Here is a 25,848-nt window from a genome sequence, read left to right as displayed (position 1 = left end):
GCAGAGGAAGTGAGTGGATGCCTGGTGGGGCACAAGAGGGTCTGGCATCAAAAGCTCTGTTTGTTTGAGCCAGACTGATCCTTTGGGGATCAGGAACCATATTCTGATTTGGCTCTGAAGTACCTCCTACAGAGTTGAATGGAGGTGGAGGAAGAAGGCTGCTGAGAACCTCTGGATAACATGTGCATTGGCTGGGAATGGAACCAATTATATTTATTATAAGGTGGGTATGGCCGAGGGATATCTCTGCCTGAATGGATTTGGGTAGAAAGATGTGAAACTCAAGGATCTAGTTGTTACCTTATCATCCTTAATCTTCTTCAATGCCTTGTCTGGAGTAGACAAAAATAGGTCTGAGCCTTCAAAGGGAATGCCTTCTACCCTTATCCTATGGTGAGGGGCTAGTGCTGTGGTTCTGAGCAACGCATGTCTACGTATGACAACAGTGGAGGCTATAGCTCTGGATAAGCAATCGCCAATATGTCCGGCCGTGTTAATCTGTTTTCTGGAGAGCCTTAGAGCTTCTCCTTGCAAGATCTTAGCAAGATTTCCCTTGTCATCAGAAATTAGATTCAAATATGGGCCTATCTTTTCCCATAAGAAAAGCTGGTAGAGGGCTATGATAGCCTCATAATTACTGATTCTAAAGGTCAAAGCTGCGGAAGCATAAAACTTTCTACCAAGAACGTCTAGTTTCCTGCCGTCTTTATCAATCGGAGCTGAGTTGCCTGTGCTTTTTCAGAGGCCTTTTTTTTGGAGGGACTCAGTGACAATAGAATTAGCAGGGGGTGAGTAAAGAGAAAATCTGATCCTTCTTGTTTGGTCTTTTACATATTGTCCAGCTTTTTTAATATATAAATTTTATTGAAATTTTAAAAAAACAGATATAAGTTTAAAAAGAGAAGAAAAAAAGAACCAAAAAGAAAGAGAAAATAAAGGGACCCCCCAATATAAGAAAAAACTTTTAATTTTCTCTATGACAAACATCAGCATAATTATAGACTTCATACTTGTACTCTTGTTATCCAAATAAAGCATCTCATTTTTCTATAGTCCTTTTTTTGTCCAGCTTTTTTGATGTCGCAGGAGTAGAAGCTGGTCTGGACCACACATCTTTGGACACATGAAGCATCCCTTGCATGATCGGAAATGCTACAGGTCCAGCTGATTCCGAATGAAGGACTTTGAAGACTGGATCCGAAAAGGTTGGAGCAGAGCAGTTCACCTCAGTTTCCAAAGATCTCGCCATCCAAAGTAACTGCTTGGTGTACAAGCAGAGATCCTCACTCAGAGAAATGGTAGAATCCTCAGTAAAGAATTCTAGTGGAAATAATTCTGATACAAAATATGAACTGACATTGGAGTTATCATCAAACAGTGTAGCATGGTTCAACTCAGTTCCACAGCAGTGTTGTCTTCTGGAACTATGGTCAGAATGTAGATTTTGTTTTTTGCTTTGGTTCTGGGTGAACCGATACATAGGGGTCTTCGTCATGGAAGAAGTAATGAGGGGGGAAGGTACATACCCAGTGGCCTTCGTATCAGTAAGCACAGTAATGGTAAGGTGAACCATACATAGAGTAATGGAACTGATGGCCTCTTTGATGATGACCAATTTCCAGTTGACTGTTATTGTCAGATGGAACCTAGGAACCTCTCTATCTTACAACAGGCTGTATCAAAGAGGGCGGCAATGGAGAAATGGCAGTAGATGTTTGATGATTTCAAGGAGAGAGATGGAACTGAAGCAGAGTGACATCTGAGAGTTAGAGAAGGGGTTCTTGGAACTGAAGTGGTCGGACTCGAAAAAGAGGACTTCTTCCTCTTGTGTGACTTCGATATTGACGGTTTATCAACATGCTTTGACTTGAGCGTAGCCTTTTTTGCAGAGGACTCTGACTGGAACCGAGGAAGAAGCGGCTGGAACCAACTAGTCCTTCTGTGCCATTTTGGGTGGCAAACATCCTGGTGGAACTGAGGAGGCCTGTTCTGGGTGCTGCAGTTCTTTATCTGTGGCATTGTGATTAGAGTCAGTAGAGCCCTTTAGGGCTGACTCCCAAAGAGCAGCTTTGAGTCGCAATGCCCTTTCATGGCTCGCCTGAATTGTTTGCAGACCACTCATGGGAAGGTGTCATGGCCTTTGCTCAGACATAAGAGGCATTTGTCATGCTCATCCGATTGGGCCATCTTTGTCCGACAACAAGACCGCTTCTTGAAGAGGGTCTTCAACGTCATGGAACAGAAGGCCCTAACTCGCATAAAGCATGATGGCTCTGAGGAGTGGAAAGGAAAGTTGTCCTTCCTCAACGGCGGTAAAAGAAGAACTGAGGGAGGAAGCTGCTCGCCCTGCTCTTAATAGCCACACCTGGGAGGAAAGTGCATGAAAAGTGAAGGCGAGCATTTCACACCTCTATGAGCTTTAGAAAATCCATGGCTGGCCTGTGCACGCACAGATCCCATGTGGGACTTCACAGAAGACACGATGAAACTCAGAGACTCCAGTTGGTGCAGAATGCTGCAGCTCCTTTATTATCAGGAGCTAGGAGCATGACTATTACTCCCATTCTGCAGTCACTCCACCAGCTACCTATCAGTTACCAGGCTCAATTCAAGATATTTGTTATTACATACAAAGCTCTCCATGGCCTTGGTCCGGCATATCTATGGGACCACTTCTCTTCCTATGTTCCACTTTGGCAGCTTCACTCATCTGAACAGGTAATTCTGCAGGTTCCATCTTGCACATGGGCAAAATCAGCAGTTATCTCTACATGAGCATTCTCTGTGGTGGCACCCACCTTATGGAATGGCCTACCTGAAGAGATCAGGAAAGCTCTCCCTCTTCTGGCTTTCCAGAAATGATGCAAAACTGAATGATTCAAGAGGGATTTCTACTCATATAGGAGGGCTGTACTGTAAAGTAGTAGTCTCAAAGAGATGCATCAGTGAAGAGATAGGGACCACAGGCTTTACTACTATGTACTATCTGTTGCTTTAAGTATGATCCTCTGGGTAAATCATATATCATAGATCTATGTTGTTTAATATGTCAGTCTTAGAATTGCTAATGCTCTGTTTCAGTATTTCTTCAACTCTGTGTATTGGACTTCTGTTGGTTTTAAATCTTTGCAAATTTGCATTTATATACCCTGTTACATTGTTTATTGAAATCTCTGTGCAATTGACTGTACTAACTTGTACTGTGTAATCCACCTTGAGTCTAAGTGAGAAAGGCAGACCATAAATGTCGAACCGACTGGCAAATGTCCAACCGACTGGCAAATATATCTACATGCCTCCAGTCACCATCCCAAACACACCAAACAATCTATTGTCTACTGCCAAGTTCTATGTTACAACCACATCTGTTCTAATCCTTCTGACAGAGATTCTCACCTGCAGGATCTAGAACAGACAATTTGGGAACTACAGTACCCACTTGGTGTAGTAAGGAAACAGATCAACAAAGCCATAATGATACCAAGAGATAATCTGCTACAAGACAGGCCCAAACGAAACAACAATAGAACACTAATGATGGCTACATACAGCTCTCAGCTCAAATCAGTTCAGCGCATCATCAATGACTTGCAACCTATGCTGGACAATATACTCTTTTCTCACAAGCATTGGAAGCATTGCCCACAGGCAGCCCCCTAACCTTAAACAACTTATCACTCATAATAATGCACTTCCCAACACCAGCATGGACTCTTATTTATTTGTTTGTTTGTTTGTTTGTTTGTTTAAATTAAACTTCTATCCTGCCCTCCCCGCAAGTGGGCTCAGGGTGGGTTATAACATTAAAACATAATTTACATTAAAACTTCAATAAAACCACAGAATTCCTGTTAACACCACCCCCAGACAGTAAACTTGCTCCCCATTCCTGTCATCTCTGCAGGTTCTGGGACCAGAGTCTGCAATAAACCAAGATGCAAACTCTGTCTCCAAATTTAATCTGATAGCATGATCACTGGACCTAACACTACCAGTTATATACCATCTCAGGATCATTCACTTGTTTATCTTCCAATGTTATATATGCTATCAAGTGTCAGCAATGCCCTTCTACTTCCTACATTGGACAAATAGGTCAGTTCCTATGCAAAAGAATAAGTGGACATAAATCTAACATTAGAAATCACAACACTCAAAACATTTTAATCTTCCAGGATTGCTGATGTAAAAGTGGCTGTCCTCAAACAGAGAAACTTCATGGGGATATTGCAATGTGGATTGCTGAAATAGAGTTTATTCACAAATTCAGAACAATGGACCCCACCCACCCTCTAACCTGAGGCTGAACAGAGCCTTAGGATTCTTATCTCACTGCAGATGCTAATTTCTTCTATAATTATGTTGCATTGTACCTTTACTCCCTGATACCTTCTCTTGTAACACCCCACCCACTTTTGACTGGGATATAAAAGCCCAGGGATCTCCAGTCCTACTCATGTCTGAAGAAGGGATCTCTGACACTCAAAAGCTTACACTTTGAAAATCTTGTTGGTCTCTAAGGTGCTACTGGACTCAAGTCCTGTTGTTCCTCAATGGTAGCATTCCCACTGACTAGCTATAGCCAAGTCTTTGTAGTAAGGTTTGACACTAGGATCCCTGGTGCACATTAATTCAAATGTGAATTTGTATTTCTATGATTCATGTGTGCAGCAAGTAATTAGTTTCACTAGCAACTGGATCCAGCTCCCAAAGTTCTGCCAAACAAAAAAGTTAATCTTTCAAGAATGGAGAGTGTTCATCCCTGCACTAAAGCAGAGGAAGGATGTTCTTTAATTGTATATGAAAAATAATTTGCCATCATACTAGTTAAGACAGCTTTTAAGTATGTTTGACGTATACCAGCGTACAAATGACAGTGCAAAAGGACATGAGTAACTGACTCAACACATTTTTGTTCACATAGACAGCATCTAGCTGAATAGTCTATCCTGTTAACGATTCCCTTCATGATGTAACCAAGAAGGTGGCTGAGTTTCTCCATTCTGCCTTGAAGTTGCGTCAAAGGATATCACGGAGTTAAGCTCTAAATGTATTTTTGTATTTGTAATACAGCAATCTTTTAACTTTGTTCTTTCCTTTTGTAAGTGGATAACTTGAATTGCTGCTATATGCCAATAAAGGCTAACTGACTTGACTTGAAATAATTTGCAAGGGCATAACTCAATGTTATAAGTTAGATGCAGAAGCACAATGCTAGGTGAAGATGCTGGATAGAGTTCTGCCCGTGGAACAGGACCTTCTTATCCTTCTCTTTCTGCTATAGTCCTGTGCATCTTTTGAAAGAATACTCCTGATCAATTGGGGGTGGGGTGTGGGGTGTGGGATGTGTCATGGCTAGGGGTATGTGCTTCGGGTTTTGGATTTGGGTAAAATACTCGAATCTGGCCGAATTCGGTAAGATTTGGTATTTTAGAATCAGGGCCAGCATGCTGGCCCCGTTTTGGAAATACCAAAGCGGAGCAACCCGAAGCAATTCAGGTCACTTTGGGTCAACCAGGAGCACTTTGCTCCCTGTTTGCACTTGCAAACAGCCAGCAAACTTTTGCAAAAGCTTCCCGCTCTTTCTTAGCAGAGGGGAGGGGGAGAAGGAGTGAGTGACTCACTACAACCTCCTCCTTCCCCTCCAATCTGATAAAAACTGGCAGGAAGCTTGAAAGCAGCACTTTTCTTGCTCACTTCCAGAGAACGGAGGACACCTGGTTTGCCCAGTGCAAGCATTGTAGGCAACGGAACAGTCGTGGGAGGGATGTGAACCATCTCTCCACTTCTGGCATGAGGAACCACCTGAAGAGGCAACACCAGGTGGTGCTTCTTTGGGGGAAAAGTTCAAGTGGCACCACACAGATGCCAGCTAGCCAGGAGGCAGGCTCCTCTGGTTCTCTCCCCACACGGGTTCCTGTAAGGCAGGGACACCAAGCATCTCTGACAGAAATGCTTGGTACGTAGGGCACTACTGTGCCCAAAGGGGGGATCCAGAAAGCGAGTAGGCACATCATGCACCATATCATCAAGATGATTGCCCATGATGGGCAGCCATTCTCCCTAGTAGATCAACTTGGCTTCCAGGAGATGCTCCCGGATCTCGCTCCCTGGTATGCGATCCCTGCTTGCACGACTTTGAGAAGGGCCATGGTGCCCTCGTTTTACACAGCTGCCAGTGACCAGGTGAAGGCACAGTTGTCCCACACTGCTGAGAGAACTGTGCACTTCACGTCCGACATCTGGACTTGCTCTAGTGAGCAGCATGTGTACCTGTCACTTACTGCTCACTGGTGGAAACCCAAGGACCTTCAAGGTGGGGGTGGGGTGCCCAGTTTTAGGCATGGACGGATGGGAGACCGCTGGGCCGGCTACTGCAAGGCCTTGCTTCACACCGAGGTTCTTGATGTGGTGCACACAGCGGAGAACATTGTGGCCACCTTGAGGAGGGAGCTGGACAACTGGGTAGGCCAGGGAGGTGTGACCGTGGAATGCATGATGACGGATGGTGGCCAGAACATTAGGGCAGCGGCAGCACTGGTGGGCCAGGAGCGCATTCACTGTGTGGCCCACAAACTTCACCTCATGGTGAAGTCTGCGCTTGGTGTGAGCTCCCCTAGGGAACCTCAGGACCTGGCATTAAGGGCATTTTCACCGAGTGGGACGGAAACCTCACAAGCACCAGAGATGCCCTCTGTCTGCAGGTGAGGCATAGGCAGGCCAAGAGGAGCCGCCTATCATCAGAGGGACGGGTGATTTCTCAAGAGTGGACTTTCAGAGCAAATGAGGTGAGCCCTCCTTGTGGCCTACCTCCTCTGCGAGTCTAGGACCTGGAGAATAGCGCTCTTCTCATAATTAAAATTAGTTAGAGCACCAGCAGGAGGAGGGTGGAACTCAGCAGCAGAAGGGATGCACCCTGCAATTTGGCCAGCCCCCCCCCCCCAACCACACACACACACAGAATGCATCAGCACTGGCTCAGTCCCTGTGGGTACAAATTTGTTCTGATGTGAATAGAGGCCCCCGAAATGTTGATTGCCACTGGAATGGGAAGACAGGGAGAGACAGGTTAGGTTAGGTAAACTGTAAACTGTGGAAGGACATGGAAACCCAGAGATGCAGCCCCAAACTAAGCTATTTACAGTTGTTAAATGTTGTTAAATGTTTTAAAAATGCTGTTGTTAAATGTTGTTTAATTCTCTTAAATGTTGTTAAATTCTGTTGTTGCTGTTAAATGTTGATGCTGTTAAATGCTGTTGTTGAAGGGGTAAGGGGAGCGGGGAGGAATGCTGCAGGTGGGTGCCAGCTGATGATGAAGGCTAGATTGCCTTAGAGGCAGCATTCAGCCTGAAGCTGGCGTGAGCAGAGGGGGAGAATCCTTTGCAACTGTGGTCTGCAAATCCCATTGTGTTGTGCTGGTGGCTTGGTACTGTCTGGTTCTGCTCTGCCGTGTTTCCCCACTGGCTGAACTCAGAGCCTGGCTGCAGGAAATGACAATGGTTCTGCTGGACTAAGTTGCAAGAGTGTCCCCCCGGTTGAATCTGGTTTGAGTGGAATGGATGAAGTGATGAAAATCCAAGAAATACATTTTTAAAAGAAAATGTTTTTGGTGTGTGATTCACTGATGTCATGTTATATTTTTTTGATCAAACTGGGCTGTATGTTGTGATTTGAATGTGCCACTAATGCTGTTACATGCCCTCAGCCCACTTGTGAGGAGGGAGGGCAAGGAATCCAAGAAAAACATTTTTAAAGAATTTTTTTTGGTGTGTGATTTTCTGGTGTGATGTTATTTTTTGGTTCAAACTGATGTTGTGATTTGAGATGTAATGTGATGTACTGCTGTAATGTAATGTTAATAATGCTCTTACGTGGTGAGGGAGGGCAGGAAGTCCAAGAAACAAAATTTTAAAGAAAGTATTTTTGTTGTGTTTGTGTTTATTTTTGGTGTGAAGGTGTTTTTTTTTTAAATCTAGGATTGTAAGTTGTGAATTGTGATGGTGGGGGCTGTTGTAATCTAGGACTGTACGTTGTGATTTTATAGTGATGATGTGAATTGTGATGGTTAATGCTGTTATTAAGAAATAAAATTTTTAAAAACCTATTTTTATTGTGTGTGTGATTCTCTGGTGTGAATAGAGGAAAGAATGGAGAGTGGCTGGCCAGCCAGCTCTGGGGGTGATGGAGGATTTTGGGGTGCGTGTATTTGCTTCTGCTTTGCTTTCCCAGGGATGCATCAGGGGTGTATGCCTCTGCTGTGTGGCATCCACCCTGTGCATGAGTGCCCCTGGGAGCAAGGTCTTAAAAGTTCTCGTCATAGGGAAGAATGGAGAGTAGGTGGGCCAGCCAGCTCCGGGGGTGATGGAGGATTTTGGGATGTGTGTCTTTGCTTCTGTTGGGCTGTTGGGGGATGGATTGTGAGTGGGACCGTGGCTGCGGCCATTGGCAGCCACAATCCATGTATTTCTGCTGTGTGAAAGTTTTCCCCACAGTAGAAATATGGCGTGGGATGGAAACCACCTTTGGGGAGGCATAAAATGCCCCCCCCCAAAGAGCAATCTCCCTGAAACTTGGGGGTAGGTGGGAGGAGAGGTAGGAGCAGGTCCCTTGAAAACTGGGTGCATTTTGCCTGCAAAATGCCACCCCAAGCCACCTAGAAAGCCTCCTTTTTCCTGTAGGGAATAACGATAGGGGCACCTTCTTTGGGAGGCCATAAAATGGCTCCCCCAAAAGTGCAAACTTCCTGAAACTTGGGGTGGGTGGGAGGAGAGGTAGGAGCAGGTCTCCTGAAAATTGAGTGCATTTTGCTTGCAAAATACTACCCCAAGCCACCTAGAAAGCCTCTTTTTCCCCATAGGGAATAACGGAGAGTGGAGGAGGATGGGGTACCTTCTTCGGGGGAGACATAACATGAAACTTGGGGGGTCGTTAGAGGAGAGTTAGAAGAAGGTCCCCGCCAAGTTTGGTGTGATTAGGAAAGAAAATGCCCCTCTCCCAGGCTCCCAGAAATATGGGAGCACGTTCCCCATTGAAAATAACGGCCAAACCTAAGACTTTATTATGACGCAATTTGTTTAGTGTGGTTGAAAGATTGGATGATGCTGAAAAACCGGAAATTACTGGCCTTGGAAGGATATAAAAAAATATTCGGATGGCATGCATATTTATGGTATGATAAAGTAAAAGCAGACTCTATGTTTTTACATCATTATATTCGGAGAAGCCTATTCACAACTTGGAAGAAGTACAGAAATTACCTACAAGATGGAATCCCCTCATGGGTGGTTCCATATGAAGTAATAGATCCGAGAACTGTCGATAATGAACAACAGTGTTTAACATACAAGGAGATAACCCGAATGGAATTTTCTAAACCCAAAATAAAGACGCAGGACGAGTTGTCTCCAAGTTACGATTGGTTTCAGTACAGACAGATCAGAGATCTTTATAATTCGGACTGTGTGAAGGGAGGGATAAGAATGGAGAATTCGGAATTAGAACAGGCACTTTTACAAGAGGATAAAAAGGAAATCTCTAAGGTATATAAAGTGCTGCTGAAATGGTATACTGAAGATGAAACAGTTAAAGTGCAAATGGTGAAGTGGGCTATAAACTTTAATAAGGAAATAACAATGGAGGCGTGGGAACACTTGTGGAAGAATACAGTGAAGATCACGACATGCACCAATATTAAAGAGATTGTCTACAAAATGATTTATCGTTGGTATATGACACCAAAGAAAATTGCGCTAGGGAATTTGAATACATCTAATAAATGCTGGAAATGTAAAAAGCATGAGGGATCTTTGTATCATATGTGGTGGACTTGTGAGGTAGCTAGGCAATACTGGGGGGAAATAATAAGAGTAATAAGCGAGATTTTACAATTTCAAATTAATAAGAACCCAGAACTCCTGCTACTGAACTTGGGAATGGAGGATATTCCAGCACAATATAGGACACTGCTGTTTTACATGACAGCAGCGGCTAGACTTTTGTATGCGCAAAAGTGGAAAGTGCAAGAAGTGCCAACTGTTGAGGACTGGATATATAAATTGCTGTACATGGCGGAAATGGACAAAATGACAAGGAAACTGAGAGACCTTGATCCAGGACAGTTCAACACGGATTGGGAGAAGCTGAAACAATATTTAGTGAAGAAATGGGAGGTGGGAGGAGAACTGTGGCAGTTTGAAAATTACTGAAATACAATAAAAGTAGAGGGAGGTGACTTTACCGGGGGTGGAGAGGTAAATGAGAATTTCTAAGCAACTATTTTATTAGACTATTATATATTGCATTAAGTATTATAGGTGTTATTACAAGAATTATAATGATAGAAATTAACTAATTATAAGGATAGAAACTAATTAATTTCATTTCTGGCAATAATTGTATAATGGAGATAATTTTATAATTGCAATGAAGGAATTTAAGTAAGGTGGGAAAATATATATTAATGTATAGATCATGTATTAAATTGATTGAATTGGTTTGGAGGTATATATGGGTCAAATTGGTTGACTATTTTTGGTGGATAGTTGCATAATGAAAGAATAATATAATTATATAATTAAAACAGTATGAACATAAGATATGTAGAAAAAGCAATATATAGAGTATAAGTTAAATTGGTTGACTTATATTGAATGTACTGTTTATAGAAGTATCTAAAATTATGCTAAATGAGGGATAAATTGTTTGTCCCATATTGAAGATGAGATTATAAGATAGAGTATAGAGTACCAAAATTAGCTAAATGATTATTATCAAAAGAAAATATGCCAAGAATGTATTATTTAGTTATGTATTATTTAGTTGTTAAAGTAAGTAGGAAGACAGAAGGAGCACTGTGTTATATAGATAAGCTTAGAAGAAAGTGAAAGTTTACGTTTGACAGATAGAATAAATTTAAAATGAGTAAGGGAAAAGGACAAAGGGTTGGAAAACTGTTGGAAGTCAACAAAAGGGGGGAAAGGGAGGGGGTTAGAATTGGGAAAATTAAAGGAAACTGATTGTAATGTACAATTTAATGATATCTAATCCAATAAAAAAAAATTTTTTTAAAAAAAGAAAAAAAAAGATAATAACGGCCAAACCTTTCACCCGAAGTGACCCAAATCACGATTTCCGAAGCGGCTTGCTGCTTTGGAAATGGCTTGATTCCGAATCTTTTTCCTGATTCAGGTAAACCAAAACACCCTGGCACTGCACACCCCTAGTCATGGCATGCATGTGTCATGGCAGGCTACAGATGGAGGAGGGAATCCCACCATATCACAGACCCCATCAATGCATGAAGAAGAATATCTTCCAAGGCACAAGCAGATTTGGATTCAAGCCATAAGCAATGTTAAATGAAAAGTTTATCTGCTGTACATCCCTCCACGAAAACTAACCAACCTAAGAGAAACAGAAATGTATTCATTTTCAAAATGAATCCTGCCTTTCTGTTGAAAAGCAATAAAATAATCAAATTCAAAGAGCAACAAAACAATAAAGTAGAGCTAGCAACAAAATACAAATATCAGAACAGTGCCAGATTTATTAATATTTGGGTGGATAGTTCAACAACTAAGGTGCCATCACAGAAGATCCTAAATTCTGAAGGTGCCTACACATGGAGAAGAGACTCAGCAGTTGGTTGACAAATTCAAATGACTTACATCTAGTAAAAGTTTCTTAACTGTTTTTGCCAAGATTCTGTTATTCACCACCAAATACCATTACACACAGACAGTGCTGCTTACCTGGACAGATTCAGGAGCCATACTTTTCCTCTGCTGGGCTGATTTTTCCATTGCTTCACTCAAAGACTCTGCATACTTCATCATAGCCTTCAGCTGAGAGTCAGTCAGCACCCACAGTAAGTCATCAAGGAGGAACATTAGCTTGGATGCCACCACATTACAGTCCTTTGTCTAGTTCATAAATAAGAAAAATGAGAAAGTTAACATTTGGGGCCAAAGCGTTGGATCCTGTTTGCTGTTGGTGATGAAATGGCCTAACTGCAAAAAGCGTATGCAAACAATACTGGAGGGAATCAACTCCTCTGGCTGACAGTGTGATTCCAATATAAGTGGCGGGGGTTATACAGTACAGGCTTTTTATCCGTCTCTTTAATATTCAGAAATATCCAGTGAGGCCCTTAGGACATCATGGGGAGGAAGAAGGAGCATGGCTGGCAGGAAGCCCACCAGTGGCATAGCGGTTAGCGTGTCAGAATATGATCTGAGTGACTCAGGTTCAAATTCTCACTCTGCCAGGGAAACTTGCTGGAACACCTTGGAACAGTCACACACATTCCACCCAACCTAGCTCACAGAGTGGTTGTGAAGATAAAATAGAGAGGAGAACAACGTATGTCCCTTTGAGTCCCACTGGGAAGAAAGGCAGGGTATTACTTTAATCTAAAGAGGAAAGGAACAAGCTATATAGTTAAACTTACCAGTGTTTTAAAATGCTAAAACTTAGCATAATGCACAAATATTGTATTACTTATTGTGGCAATTTGGAAAAAAGTGTTGCACTTACCTGTAACTGTTATTCATCTAGGTCTTCATGCAGGCACACGTCGGGACTGCGCAGGTGCAGGCCAGCCGCAGAGATAAGAGGTTTCAAGCTCTCAAAAGGTGGGGGCACTCTGCCCCTACAACACACATGCACGTGGGTCTTCCTGCCAAAATGCGGTGTTGCTAGGCAGAGTGCCCCCGATTCCCTCAATTCCCCTAAGCTAAACAGTCCCAGAGGAATAAGTTATACGATCCCATAATAGCCTGATAATTGGCTATGCAGAAATTGAGGGATGCAAATGAATAGATTTTTCTCCCCAGAGTGTCCAGTTTGCGACCTTCCCTGTCTACCGGGGAGGAGTAAGATCCAAAACACGCCTTGGACTGAACCTCTTCTGCAACCAAGGAGAATGGTTGTGGGTGGCTAAATAAGAATATGCAGTCATGTTGTTTTAACTTGTATAAGCTTTAAATTCTATGGGAGGTGGCAGTCATGGAAGCTGGTTTTTCCCATATGTCACGGGTGATATCCAAAAGATTCTCTACTGCTGGGAAGGCCACTGAAGCAGGAGAGTCATTGTATAAGGCTTGTAGGATCTTGCTTTTGGGTTTAGGGGTAGATGCTGAGACATCCAAGTCCAGTGCATATGCCATTCCCAGCATCTGTTCTGAGAATAGTATGAAGTCCTCTCCAGGGGAGGATGAAGTTGTCCCTCCAATCAGCTCGTCTGGGGATGGATCAGAAGCGACAACCGAGGCTCTGTTGGATTGAAATGCCTAGTCTGCCACCTTCTCAGATCCCAATGGGGATGGGGATCGGTTCTGGAACCGAATAGACTGATGGTAGAGGATTTTGTGCAGAGGTGAATGAGGAAGCATTTTGGAACCAGGAGAAGAATTCCTGCCTGTTAGACACATGTGCAGGCACTGGGAGTTGTTGCCAAGGTGCAGGAGTTAAGGGAGGTTATCTCGGGTGGGCCATGGTTTTGTTCCAAGTCGGTGGTTGTTGTAGGTTTTGTGAAGTTGTCGGCTGAAGAAAAGTGCTCTGGCTCGACTGGTTGGTGATCAGAAGTGAGGTCGGAACTGGGAGCGTCGGATCCAGAGTAAAGGAGGGTCTGAATTCCTCCGTCTAGCTGAGTTCCTCTTCTTCCACCTCTTGGATGGTTGATGTTGGAGGTGGTGAAGGAGTGGTTGGCATTGGTAGCATCTCTTCCTCTACCACAAAGGACTTGGTGGAGGAGGGCGAGCGATGGTGCAGGTGAGATAGAGTCAACAACGGTCTCTTTGGATGTTTCGATTTGGTCTTGCTCTTCTGGGCCAACGGTTCCAAAGATGCATGATCCTCTCTGTGTGATGATTTGCACTTACTCGAAGCTGTTTGGCCAGTGTGTGAGAGGAATCTGACGACATTGTCAGAACCAGCGATTTTATAATAGATCCGATCTGTGTGCCTTCAGAACTGACCGCTCAGAATGGTGGCCAGGAACCTGCTCGGCAGATGGCTTTGCAGCCAGCTTGCTGGAACCTGATAGAACCATCTCTCCAGAGAGGTGAATTGCTGGCAGTGCTGGTAGGCAGAGATGTTGTGTAATTCCTCCAGGCAGAGAAGGCAAGGCTTATGTTCATCTATGTGTAGCATCTTAGTGTCACAGTTCTTGCACTTTCTAAACAGTGCCTTTTGAGACATCATGACTCACGAAAAGAATGGTCAAGCTGATCTGAGGTCAGAAGTACAAAGACAACTGTCAAGGGTTAGGCAAAAGAGCACTCGATGGATGGTCTTTTGTCAGTACAGGATTGAATAAAGTCAGGTGAGAAGCATAGGAGAGTGACGATGAAGAACCTTCTCTGTTGGCAGCAAAAAAAGAACTGAGGGAATCAGGGGTGCTCTGCCTAGCAACACCGCATTTTGGCAGGAAGACCCGCACTCATGCCTGTTGTAGGGGCAGAGCGCCCCCTACTTCTCCGAGCTTGAAAAATCTATCTCCACGGTTGGCCTGCACCTGCGCAGTCCCGAAGTGGGACTGCACAGAAGACTGAAGATGAATTCATTATTACCCTTAGTCTGTGAACTAAGAATAAACTAATTCTTTTTTTTTGTAATAGGTTTTTTATTTATTTTTTATTAAGAAAAGGGGAATACAGAATAAAGAGGGATGGGGGAAAGAAGTTCATGTTATATCACTCTAATACATTGCACCAATCAGTCTATTTCTTGTCACATCAATCTGTTCTGCAGCTCAGCCACTTATTTGCAAATTTTTCCATTCATTTTAAATAATGTCCATAAAAGTCTTCATTCTAACTAAGAGCTAGGTTTCTTCAGATTTCCTCTGTATCCAGCTATAAAATGAATCCCAAATGTCATTATATATTGTATTGTCCATCTCTTTCTTTTCTTTTTTTTTAAAATATTTTTTATTAAAGGTTATCAAGCACATAGTCCAATTCAAGTCTTACTTTTACATTCACATAACAATTAACTTATTTACAAGTTTACTATTAACATTTAAAGTTTCTTTTTCTTATAGATCCATGAAAGTTTTGTTGTTCTTCAATTGCTTATATTTCTATTAATGACTGGTAGATTGTGTTCGTAGATTGTATGTTGCTTGTTGTAATGTAGTCAAGAAATGGCTTCCACTTACTGTAAAATTCTGTTGTCTTTTCTTTTTCTGAGGATTGTTGAATTCTTTCTGTAATTTTTTCCATAATCATTTGGTCCCACACCTTACTAAGCTATTGGTCTATATTTGGTGCTGCCTTAGCATTCCATTTTATTGTGATTATTGTTTTTGCTGCTACAAACAGACTACTTATTTCTTTTCTAATTTGTGTCCATCTCTTTCAATAAACTCGACAATTTATCCATTTCAGCTGTCTCAAGAATCCCTTCAAATTTTCTTGCGTTGGGATGGCTGTCATTTTCCAAAGTTTTGCATATAATAACCTGGCTATTGTGATTATATTCAAAATCAAATGTTTTTGGTTTTTATTAACTGGAACCACCTTGTGGTTTAATAAAAAGAGTTCTGGTTTCAAAGGCAATGAAATCTTAAGTATCTGTTGAGTCGTTTTATGGACCATCTTCCAGAACTCTGCTGCTTTTTTACATGTCCACCACATATGATAATATGAACCCAGGTTACTTTCACATTTCCAACATTTATTTGACATATTTAAAGACATTTTGGCTATCCTAATAGGAGTTAGATGCCATCTATAAAACATTTTGTAAATATTTTCTTTCAAAGAGGCTGCTTTTGTCATCCTTAAATTGCCCTTTCACATTTGCGACCATTGCTCTAAGTCAACTGTATGTCCCACGTTCTCTGCCCATTTTATCACGGTATCTTTAACTTCCTCCCCCTGTAATTTTGCATTTAAAAGCATACTATATAATTTCTTTATTGTTTTAACATTGGCACCACACATTATCATATCAATATTCTCATCCTTTTTGTAGAAGCCCATTACCTTGTCTTTTTTATATCTAGATTCCAATTGTGCCTGGCCCCACCATTCCAACTCAATGTCTAGATCTGTCATTTCTTTTGGGTTTTTTAACAGACCACCTGGTTTCAACAGTATCCTGTAAGTAGGGGCTTTCCCCTCTTTTTTCAAGTTAGGTTGTGTAAATGCTTCGATTGGGGAGACCCACAAAGGGATTTTCTCATAAAAGACAAGTCTTATTCTTTCCCAAACCATCACTAATGCCTTCCTTATCCAATGATTTTTGAAGTACTTATGGTATTCCCATTTTGTATACCAGAGAAATGCATGCCAGCCCATCAATAAGTCATGTCCTTCCAGATTTAAAAGTCTTTCGTTTTCCAGGGTAATCCATTCTCTCAACCAAGTCAACGCACAGGCCTTATAGTATAACCCCCAATCCGGTAGAGCAAAACCTGCTTTTTCCTTTGTGTCTTGTAACACTTTCAGTTTAATTCGTGGTCTTTTATTCTGCCAAATAAAAGACTGTACAGCCTGGTTAAGTTCCTTGAAAAAAGCTTGGGGTACCCCTACTGGTATGCTTTGGAACAAGACTCTTGGTAAAACATTCATTTTTATCACCACAATTCTTCCCAGCAATGATAACTGCAGGTCTTTCCATCTTTCCAGATCTTTTAAAATTGCTTTTATTAATGTCATATAATTATCGTCATACAGAGAACTACATCTATTAGTCATCCAGATTCCTAGGTATTTTATTCTTTTTTCAATTACAAGCTGTAATTTTTGGGTTAGTTCTTCCATCTGCTGTTTCTGCATGTTTTTTGTAATGAGCTTTGTCTTTTGAGTGTTTATTTTTAGGCCTGCCAAGGCACCATATTCCTTAATTTCTTGCAGGAGCTCCTGGATTGATGTTAAAGGTTCTTCTAAAATGAAGACTAGATCATCTGCAAACGCTTGTACCTTATATTCTTGCTTCTTAATTCTAACTCCTCTAATTCCATCTGAATTTTGTATCTTATCCATAAGTGTTTCCAATGTTATTATGAAAAGAAGAGGTGATAGTGGACAGCCTTGTCTTGTTCTTTTTTCGATTTTTATTGGTTCTGTTAGTTGGCCATTAACTAAGATTCTGGTTTTTTGTTTATCATAGATTTTTTGGATTATTCTAAGAAAACTTTCTCCACATTGCATCTCTTCTAGTTGTTTAAACATAAATTGCCAGTTAAGATTGTCAAAGGCTTTCTCCGCATCAAGAAACATTAGAGCTAGCTGTTTTTCTGGGTGGGCCTCATAGTATTCCAAGATATTTAATATTTTTTTTATGTTGTGGCTAGTCTGTCTTCCTGTTAGAAAACCCGCTTGGTCTTGATGCATCATCTGGTCCATTATTTTCTTCATTCTCCATGAGAGTATAGTTGCAAAGATTTTATAGTCTACATTTAACAGTGAGATTGGTCCATAGATTTTAATTTCTTTCAAGTCCGCTCCTTCCTTTGGTATTAGAGAAATCATGGCTTCTTTCCAAGTCTCTGGTAAGGATTCTGTATCCCATATTTTTTCCATCAAGCACTTGAATGGGGCTATTAAGGTCTCCTCAAAACATTGGTAGAATTCAGCTGGAATGCGATCTGGTCCTGGAGATTTTCTCTTATTTTATCTTTTAATTGCCTGTACTATTTCGTTCATAGTAATTGGATCATTTAAAAATTTTCTCTGTTCTTCCTTAAATTTCTTCAGTCCCACGTTCTTTAAATATGCTTCTTGTTGCTCTGGATGGACAGTCATTTTCCCGTAAAGCTCCTTATAAAAGAGTTCTACCACCTTCTTTATTTCTTCCTGGAGTATTTTCTCTTCTCCTTTTTCATTCCTCAATGATATTGTCTTTTACAGTTTTCTCTTCTTAATTTGTAAGCTAGCCACCTTGTGGGTTTATTTGCATTTTCAAAGTAATTTAGAATAAACTAATTCTTGAATATGGCCAAGATATCCGAGAGTACAGGAGGTAGCCTGCAAAACACAATCTATAAACCTATCAAAGACCTTTGGGGAACTGAATTTTCATTTTAAAAATTCTATTTATGCTTGTGAACATCATCAGACTAGTTTCCATTAAATGCTTATTAAGTACATGTGGTCATGTAAATAACCAAAAAATGGAGCATTTACCTTGTGCACAATGGAACCTGCTTTTTAATTTAATTTAATTTAATTTAATTTATTATATTTATATTCCGCCCTCCCCGCTTTCGCAGGCTCAGGGCGGATAACAAATACAAACAACATTTGCAACTATCATCATCATGCAACTATTATTCTACCAAGAAGGGTTGCCAGCCTCCAGGTGATGGCTGGAGATCTCCCAAAATTACAACTGATTCCAGGCCATAGAGATCAGTTTCCCTGGAGAAAATGGGTGCTTCAGAGGGTGGACTCTATGGCATTGTACTCAAATACACTGGAATGACCTGATCTGAACCCAAGTCTCGCATACTTTATCATGCCAGCAGAAAAAATATACTCACCTTTCTCTTAAGGGATATTTGGATTCTGCCCTGATTAGTAATAAGTCTTAGAGGTGTGGCAATAGGATCTTGATCACCATTATCTGTAGCATATGCCTCTATCCGAAGAGTCTGCCAGGTAAGTTCTTTAAATGTTAAAACCTACACAGAGAGATGAGACAGGCATAAAGACAAAATATGCTAAGCTTCTAAAGATGCATATAGCTACATGTTAGGGAAAAAATCACAGAAAAGGAATGCTGCATATTTAAAACTCAGAATCTTAAGTACCCACCTATTTTAAAAGGGCAGCTGGAAAAAATCAAATCTAGAGTCCTGACTCAAAGACGTAGAGGTGTAAAGAGTTGGGGAGATTTCACAATCAAATCCCTAGAAGATGCCTGGAAGCTATTTAACACCACACTTAGGGGTTTGTCTTAAGGTTCAACCCCTGGCCACCGTTCCCAAGAGCTGAACACAGCCATGCAAGACCCCTAGCACCTCTCTGGAGGGTTGAGATCTTTAGTTTGTTGAGACTTCCCAGTCTCTGGGTTCGTTTTGGGAGAACCTGCACACATGTGGTCAGTAACTCTAGACACCAGGCTTAAATATATGTTGTTTATTAAATTCAGAAGAGTTTTTGCAGAGCAGGAACCACTCTACAAGGCACAAAGCAAAAGGTGAAGAAAATAACAACAGCTTGCTTAAGCTTAACTAAAACTATCTGACTAGACATAAAACTTGCTTGCTAACTTTCATTCTCTGAAGTAACTTCTGGGTTGCTCATATTCACAAACAGAAAGAAAGTCCAAAACCATGCCAGGCCCTTCTGGTCATTGTTAGGGCTTGGCACGGAGCAAGATCTTTCACATGCGGATAGAATAATAGTTGGAATAGAATGGTCAAGATGAGGTTCTGAACTGCTGTAAGGACTGAAGCCATCTTTTCTAGGGCTGACAGCCAATCAGGGTACACTTTGATATCAGTGCGACGTCCCCCCATGGGTCAGTAATGACTCGGTGCTTGCACCTTTACCTACAGTTAATTAAGGAGTTATTGTGTGCATGTATGGCAGCAGAAATGAGAGAACAATTAGCATTTCTTTAAAAATATCCAGAGCAGAAAACCAGCCAGAGAAGCAGTTGAGCCTTTGGATATTAAGGAACAAAAGGACTGCTAAAGGAAGATGGGGAGATGGCAGAGGCACTAAATGAATTCTTTGCACTTGTATATTCACTGTGAAAAGTGTCCACAGGAAAGAAAGTGTCCACTGCAAAAAATTGTCCACAGGAAAGAATAGGCAAAGACATTCACAGCGGTGTAGGAGGGAGTGAATGTGTGCCTGCAAAGAAGACATTAGATGAACAACAGTTACAGGTAAATGCAACCCTGCTTTCATCACTGGTCTTCTGTACAGTCCCACACTGGGAGTAAAGCAAGCTACTCAGCAATGGAGGAGGGTGTGAGTGTATCATCTTAACAAGGAAAGCAGAACAGCTGTTCCCACTGCTGACACCCTTCTAGCATTTGTGTCGATGTAGTGTTTTATGAAGGTGTAAGCTGAAGACCATGTGGCAATCTGACAAATGTCTTGAAGAGGGATCTCTCATAGGAATGCTATGGACGAGGATTGTGCCCTGGTTGATGGTAATCACCATGGGGCAGGAGCCCTTTGCCTTCCCATAGCAGTCAAATAGTCACCACTATCCATCTGGATAAGGTTTGGGAAGTGGGAAACCCTTACAATGTCCAAATAATACATAAAAGGAGATCTGGACTTTGTTCTGTCTAAACATACAGTAAAGCCTTGTTCACATCCAAATTGTGTAAGGTACATTTTGCTTCAGAAGTAGCTGTGGGAAAAAAATATGGGTAATATAACTTCTTGTTGTAAATGAAACTTGACACTACCTGGGGGAGAATTTTGAGGCTGATACGCAAGGCAACATTCTCCAGGGAGGGGGGGGGGAGGAATACATGGAGGGTAAATCCGAAGGGCCTTGAGTTCTCCACCCATCAACTCTCTCATGAAAAGCTGACATAGCAGCTCAGTGTACTATAATGAAGGACACAGACAAGCCCTGTTGTTTTTCTTTAAGGTGGGAACAAGTATTCAAAGATAAATGCCAATGGCCAAAAGAAGGGAGAAAATCCTTTTGGGTTCTAATCATGCCCTGAGACGGATCCACTTGTGACCACAGGAAAGTGCACGAGTCATTTGCCAGCATTTAAAATTGTTTGAGTCACCTCTTCGGGGAAAAGAAGAGCTGGTGGGTTTAGTTGCCATGCGGTCAGCTTCAGGGTTGCTACATTGTGGTGCCATACCTGACCCCAGTGTTGAACATCTGGCTTTAATGAAAGGTGGAGGCATTGACCCTGGGACAGAGTCCTTATTCTGCAACGTATCTTGGGGTGAAGGTGGAAAAGCATAAAGAGCCCTTTGGTCCAAGGAATTTGGAAGGAATCCCCTAGAGAGAAGGGATGTCTGCTGGGAGACGAAAACATCTGGCCTTTGTGTTGGACTATGTTGTAAAAGGGCCAGGAAGAGAATCCCCACAGTTGGAAAATGGGCAGAATGTACTTGGTAATGGCCACTATTTATGGTGTGAAAAACCCTGCTAAGTGTATCCGCTCAGTTGTTCCTTACACCCACATCATCCCACTAGATGTTTGTGGTATAACATTGTTTCATAGTCCATTCCCACAGAGATGTAGTGTTGGCACAGAGAGTTAGTGATGCCATTTCCCCTTGCCTATTCAGATAATATAGAGCTGTAGTACTGTCCACATGAATCTGAACTCTCTTGTTGCGCAGAAGACCTGCAAAAGAAGCAAGGGAATAATGGACCGGTCAAGTCCTAATACATTAATGGTTTTAAATCTGTAGGTGACCACATAGCCTGAATCAAGGAGGGATTGCAATGAGCGCCCCAACCTAACACTGAAGCACCGGTAGTTATACAGATGTCAGCTCTCCCAAATGGGAACCCTGGATTAGGTTCTTGGGTTGGGCCCACTATGACAACGATCTGAGTACAGATCTGGGAATAGATAATTTCACAAGTCAATGGGTCATCATAGGATTATAGTGCCATAAAAACCCAATTCTGTAGCGGCCTCATTCTCATCCGAGTGAATAATACAACAGAGGTAGTAGAGACCATGAGATCAAGTAGTGTCTAATTTATAAAACAGATTGAATGCTTTGCAGTAATCAGATGGGCAAAGTATTGCAGCCTTTGTGTTCTGTCAGGAGGATGGAAGACCCTCCCTACGAAGGAAAGAATTCTAGTCCCAAAGAAGTGTATAGTTCTATTGGGGTAAGGATAGAATTTTTCCCAATTCACCAACAGATCAAGGTTAGAGACGGTGTTAAAGATAAGGTGGATGTGGCTATTAAGTAGTGGTGCAAATTCCACTACTAGAAACCAATCATCCAGGTAGGGGTGCACAAAGCAGCCTTTAGATTGAAGGGATGCAACTAAGACCTCCAGACACTTAGTGAATATGCAAGGCACAGAAGGCACAGAAGCTAAGTTGAAGGGAACTACCATGCATTGGAAACTTCACCTCATTTAAAACTAAGATGCTTTCTGTGATTGGGATGTATAGAGATGCAAAACTTTTGAACTTTAATAAACTTATTCAGGTTATGGTGGGCCTGACATCTTCCATTTTTCCTTTCTACCAGGAAATACCTGGATTCAAACCCCAGAAGGGAAGGGTCATTGGGAACTCTGTGAATGGCACCTTTGGCCAACAAACCATTAATAGCCTCCTTGAGGGAAGGTGAACAGGATCTTGCATTTGAGGGGCATAGACAACAGTGGATACTCAGAAAAAAATATATAAACAATAACCTTGTCTAACTATAGAAAGCACTCAAGAGTCATTAGCAACAGTATCCTGTTAGAGAACAAGGGATATAATCTGTCCAGAAGGAACACAGGAGTATTCGACTCAGCATCGGTTAGTCAGGATATAGATTTGTGTCCTTGAGAAACAAGCTTGGGAGGATGCAGTTGGGTTAGTTTCACTCTTGGCTTTGACACCCTCTTGGTGGTATGGCATTGAGCTGACAGATAGGACCCTTGACCAAAGGGCTGATAGTAGAGATACCTTCTGGGACGATGTTGGTAAGTTTGTTGATTTTTCTTCCTTTGGTGATTTTTCTTCCTTTGGCTCAAGGATTCGTTTGTTTTTTTAAAAAAATAAATCAATAAACAGCAATGTGCCCTTGAAGGGAAACTCTTCAAACTTGCTCTTTTTATCCCAAGAAAGCGCTGTTGAGCATGGCCAGGCACAATGCTTGATAACAATGGCAGATGCTATGGATCTGGCTGAGCAATCCACAGTGTGTGCTGCAGTCATCTGTTTGGCTAATTTAGTAGTCTTCTTTTGAAGGACCCTCTCCCAGAGAAATAAATTGTAGGAGCACAGGATGACTTGAAAAGTTGTGATTTTAAAGTTGAAGCAGACAAGTATATTTGCGTCCAGTCCACCCAGTTTTCTGCCCTTTCTGTCAGCTGGGGCCAGTAAGGAACCATGATGATGCCCTGCTTGCACCTCCTTGGCTACCAGAGACAATGGGTGAGGGTGGTTAAAGAGGAAAGGACAAACCTGCTGCTTAAGCTTGTAAAACTTCTTGATCTTTTAAGAAGTAGCAGGAGTAGAGGATAGATTTTTCACATGCTGTGAGTGATGTCTAACAGGTCCTCCATGGGTGGGAAGGCTATGGGAGCAGGAGTTGGAATACAAAGCTTGAAAACCCTTACTCTTGGGTTTTGCAGTAGAAGTCGAAATGTCCAACTCCAGTGTCCTGGCCCTGTGCACCATCTGCTTCAAGAACAAGCGATAGTCCTTGCAGGGGGAAGACGATGTGGTATCACCTACAGCCTTCTCTGATGGAGGGATCAAGACTCGCTCACATGCAATATCAGAGTATGAGATCACATCCTCCTCATCATCTGAATTCAAGAAGGGAGATGAACGAAGTCGGAACCAATGAGTCAAAACAGAGGAGACTCTCGGAATGGAGGTTGTTGGAACCGAAGAGACTGGAGCGGAGGTGGCACTGGAACCAATGGAACGAGAGCTGATGAACGATCCATAGCCAATGAGATCAGAATCGACTGAGGCCCCTGTAACTGCGGGAACATAGGAGCAAATTCTAGCCAGTTTACAAGGTCCTGTTAGCTATTTATGGGTGCCGGCGTTTAAACAGCAGACCAAGGTGCACCCAATTGTGGAGCCGATGGGGAGACTGCCACTTGTGGGGCTACAAGACGAGGGCAATACTGGTAGCCCAGGTACTGGGGAGACAGCTAAGCAACTGTAAAACCAGTGTCACTTCCGTTAAAAAGTTTGGAGCAGTAACGTCATCAAATGGAGCACAGTCCCTCTCATCTCCCTGAAAAGATGGAGTACGAGGCAGGGAAGGAGTGATCTCCTCCTCTATAATAATGGGCAGAGCCCAGGTCGGTGAGTGGCAATGCTTACTCTGAGTAGCAGATGCCAACTGCTTTTGTTGTTTAGGCTTGCTTTTCACCTTTTTAACAGGTGGTTCAGAAGCAGCACATTCCGGATGGGTCACATCCGGTGAGTGATGTTTCCCACATTTGTGTGAGCAACTGGGAAAGGTATCACTCATCACTGAATGGGAATCCAATGAGAAAAGAACAGTTGGAATCATCGGCCAATGTTTGTTCAGATCTGAAAATCTGGCCCCTTGAAACCAATAGCTGCGGTTCGGATTGGGCTGGTGGTTCCATCACAGCAGATGACTTTACTGCCAGGGTAACAAGCCGGAGGGATCTTACTCTCATAATTCCGTTTTGGGCCATGAAGCTCTGTCACTGCTGGTGTTTGATGTGAGCCTCTGACAGTGTCTGCATCCCGGTACGTTGTGTGGATTCTACCCAGACACAGCAGACAACGATCATGCTCCTCAGTGTGAGGCATTTTATTTCACAATTTTTAAAGAGTGAATCCTGAGACATGATGAGATCAAATAGAGATACATGAGCGAAGAAATCGCAGTAAATGAGAAGAGCTAGGAAGAACATAGCATTTTTTGAATAGCACCTTGTGAGACATTATTGTATCCCTTTTCTCTCTCTCTCTTTCTTTAGGAGATAAAGATGACTTATCTGAAGACGATCAAGAGTGAAGAGGAAAGAGGGCTTCCGGTTTGGGATCCATGAAGGTCTGACGCAGCTCTAAGAGCTGAGCTGTCCATGCCGCTGTTTTGGAGGCTGGAGGGGCGCAAACTGCCCGCAGCCACCTGTTCTCAGGCGGAGAACAGGCGAGAACGCTCAAGAACCTGAGGGCGCGTTGATCTCAGGGGAGGGGGGGCTCTACACAACGAACTCCCACCCACCCTTGAGGTCCCACCCGAAGAAAGGTTGCTAAGATCTCTGCAGTGGCTCTGGAGTCAAATTTTGGCATAAGACCTACATGCCCAAGCTTCAGTCAAACAGCAAAGGGGCTGGATTCGATCAGATAACAGAAGCAGCGATTACAACCCAAGGAAAACGCTGAAGGAGGTAAAGATTGCTATCTCTCAATACGGGACAGATTTTAAAAAGAAATAAGAGGCAAAAGTGGATTTAAGAACTGCAACAGATTAGTTATATAAGGGGAAGATTTCGGCAAGAAAAAATTTGAAAAAGTAAATTTGTAAGGAGAAGCTAGCGTGGAAATTGGATTATTGTTTACATACCTGTGGCTGGGAAGAGATAATAAGACTGTGAGAAAGCTTAAAAATCGCGAGAACTGCTGTGCAACGTAGAGGAACAGGAAGTGTGTCAGAACCATAAAGAGACAGAAGAGAAGGGCCCTTCTCTTAAACGCCGGAAGTAGGGCGACGCCATTTTGAAAGAGGGCAACTGGTGACTTCAATGAAAAAAGAAGTAGGCCATCTTTAAAGAAGGTAAGGGTGAACGCTTCAGTATAAAACCATAGAGAAAAACCGCCCGACATTTTGGACAGTTTAAAACAGCATTTGAGAAAAATAAACTGGATTTGGACTTTTAAAAATAAAAGAAAGTAAAAAAGTAGCATCACGGATTTAAGGAAAAGGGCAGACTCATGGGAGCGAAGCAGAGCTAGCCCCACGATGTCGAAGAAAGAGTGGCAAGCTACGATGGAAAATCTCGATAAAAAAGTTTCAGAGAGAAATAAAGAGCTTAAGGACATGATGCTAGAGATGGCGAAAAAATTAAAAGACTTTAAAGAGACCCTTAAATTGGAGATGGCAGAACTGACAAAAGGCATGGATAAAATACAAAATAATCTACAAGTTACACAGCAGAGATTCAACGCAGTAGAGGAAACGGTGGAAACTTTAGCAGATGTGCAAAAGACTGAAATGAGGGGGA

General features: G+C 42.2%; 1 protein-coding gene across 1 annotated transcript in view; it reads right to left on the bottom strand.

Annotated features, from left to right (window-relative positions):
* The window catches only part of BLTP3A (bridge-like lipid transfer protein family member 3A), a 109,481-nt gene that overhangs the window by 36,970 nt on the left and 46,663 nt on the right, over positions 1–25,848 (bottom strand). The window contains exons 6-7 of the mRNA XM_054979899.1: positions 18,491–18,631; positions 11,751–11,921 (exon numbers count right to left, since the gene is read on the bottom strand). Coding sequence (XP_054835874.1) covers positions 11,751–11,921; positions 18,491–18,631 — 312 coding nt within the window. The remainder of the gene's footprint in view (positions 1–11,750; positions 11,922–18,490; positions 18,632–25,848) is intronic.

This window comes from Eublepharis macularius, chromosome 5 (assembly GCF_028583425.1).
Source record: "Eublepharis macularius isolate TG4126 chromosome 5, MPM_Emac_v1.0, whole genome shotgun sequence".
NCBI classification, from domain to species: Eukaryota; Metazoa; Chordata; class Lepidosauria; order Squamata; family Eublepharidae; genus Eublepharis; species Eublepharis macularius.
Note: the sequence above shows the minus strand (reverse complement) of the source record. Positions and strands in the feature narration are given on the sequence as shown.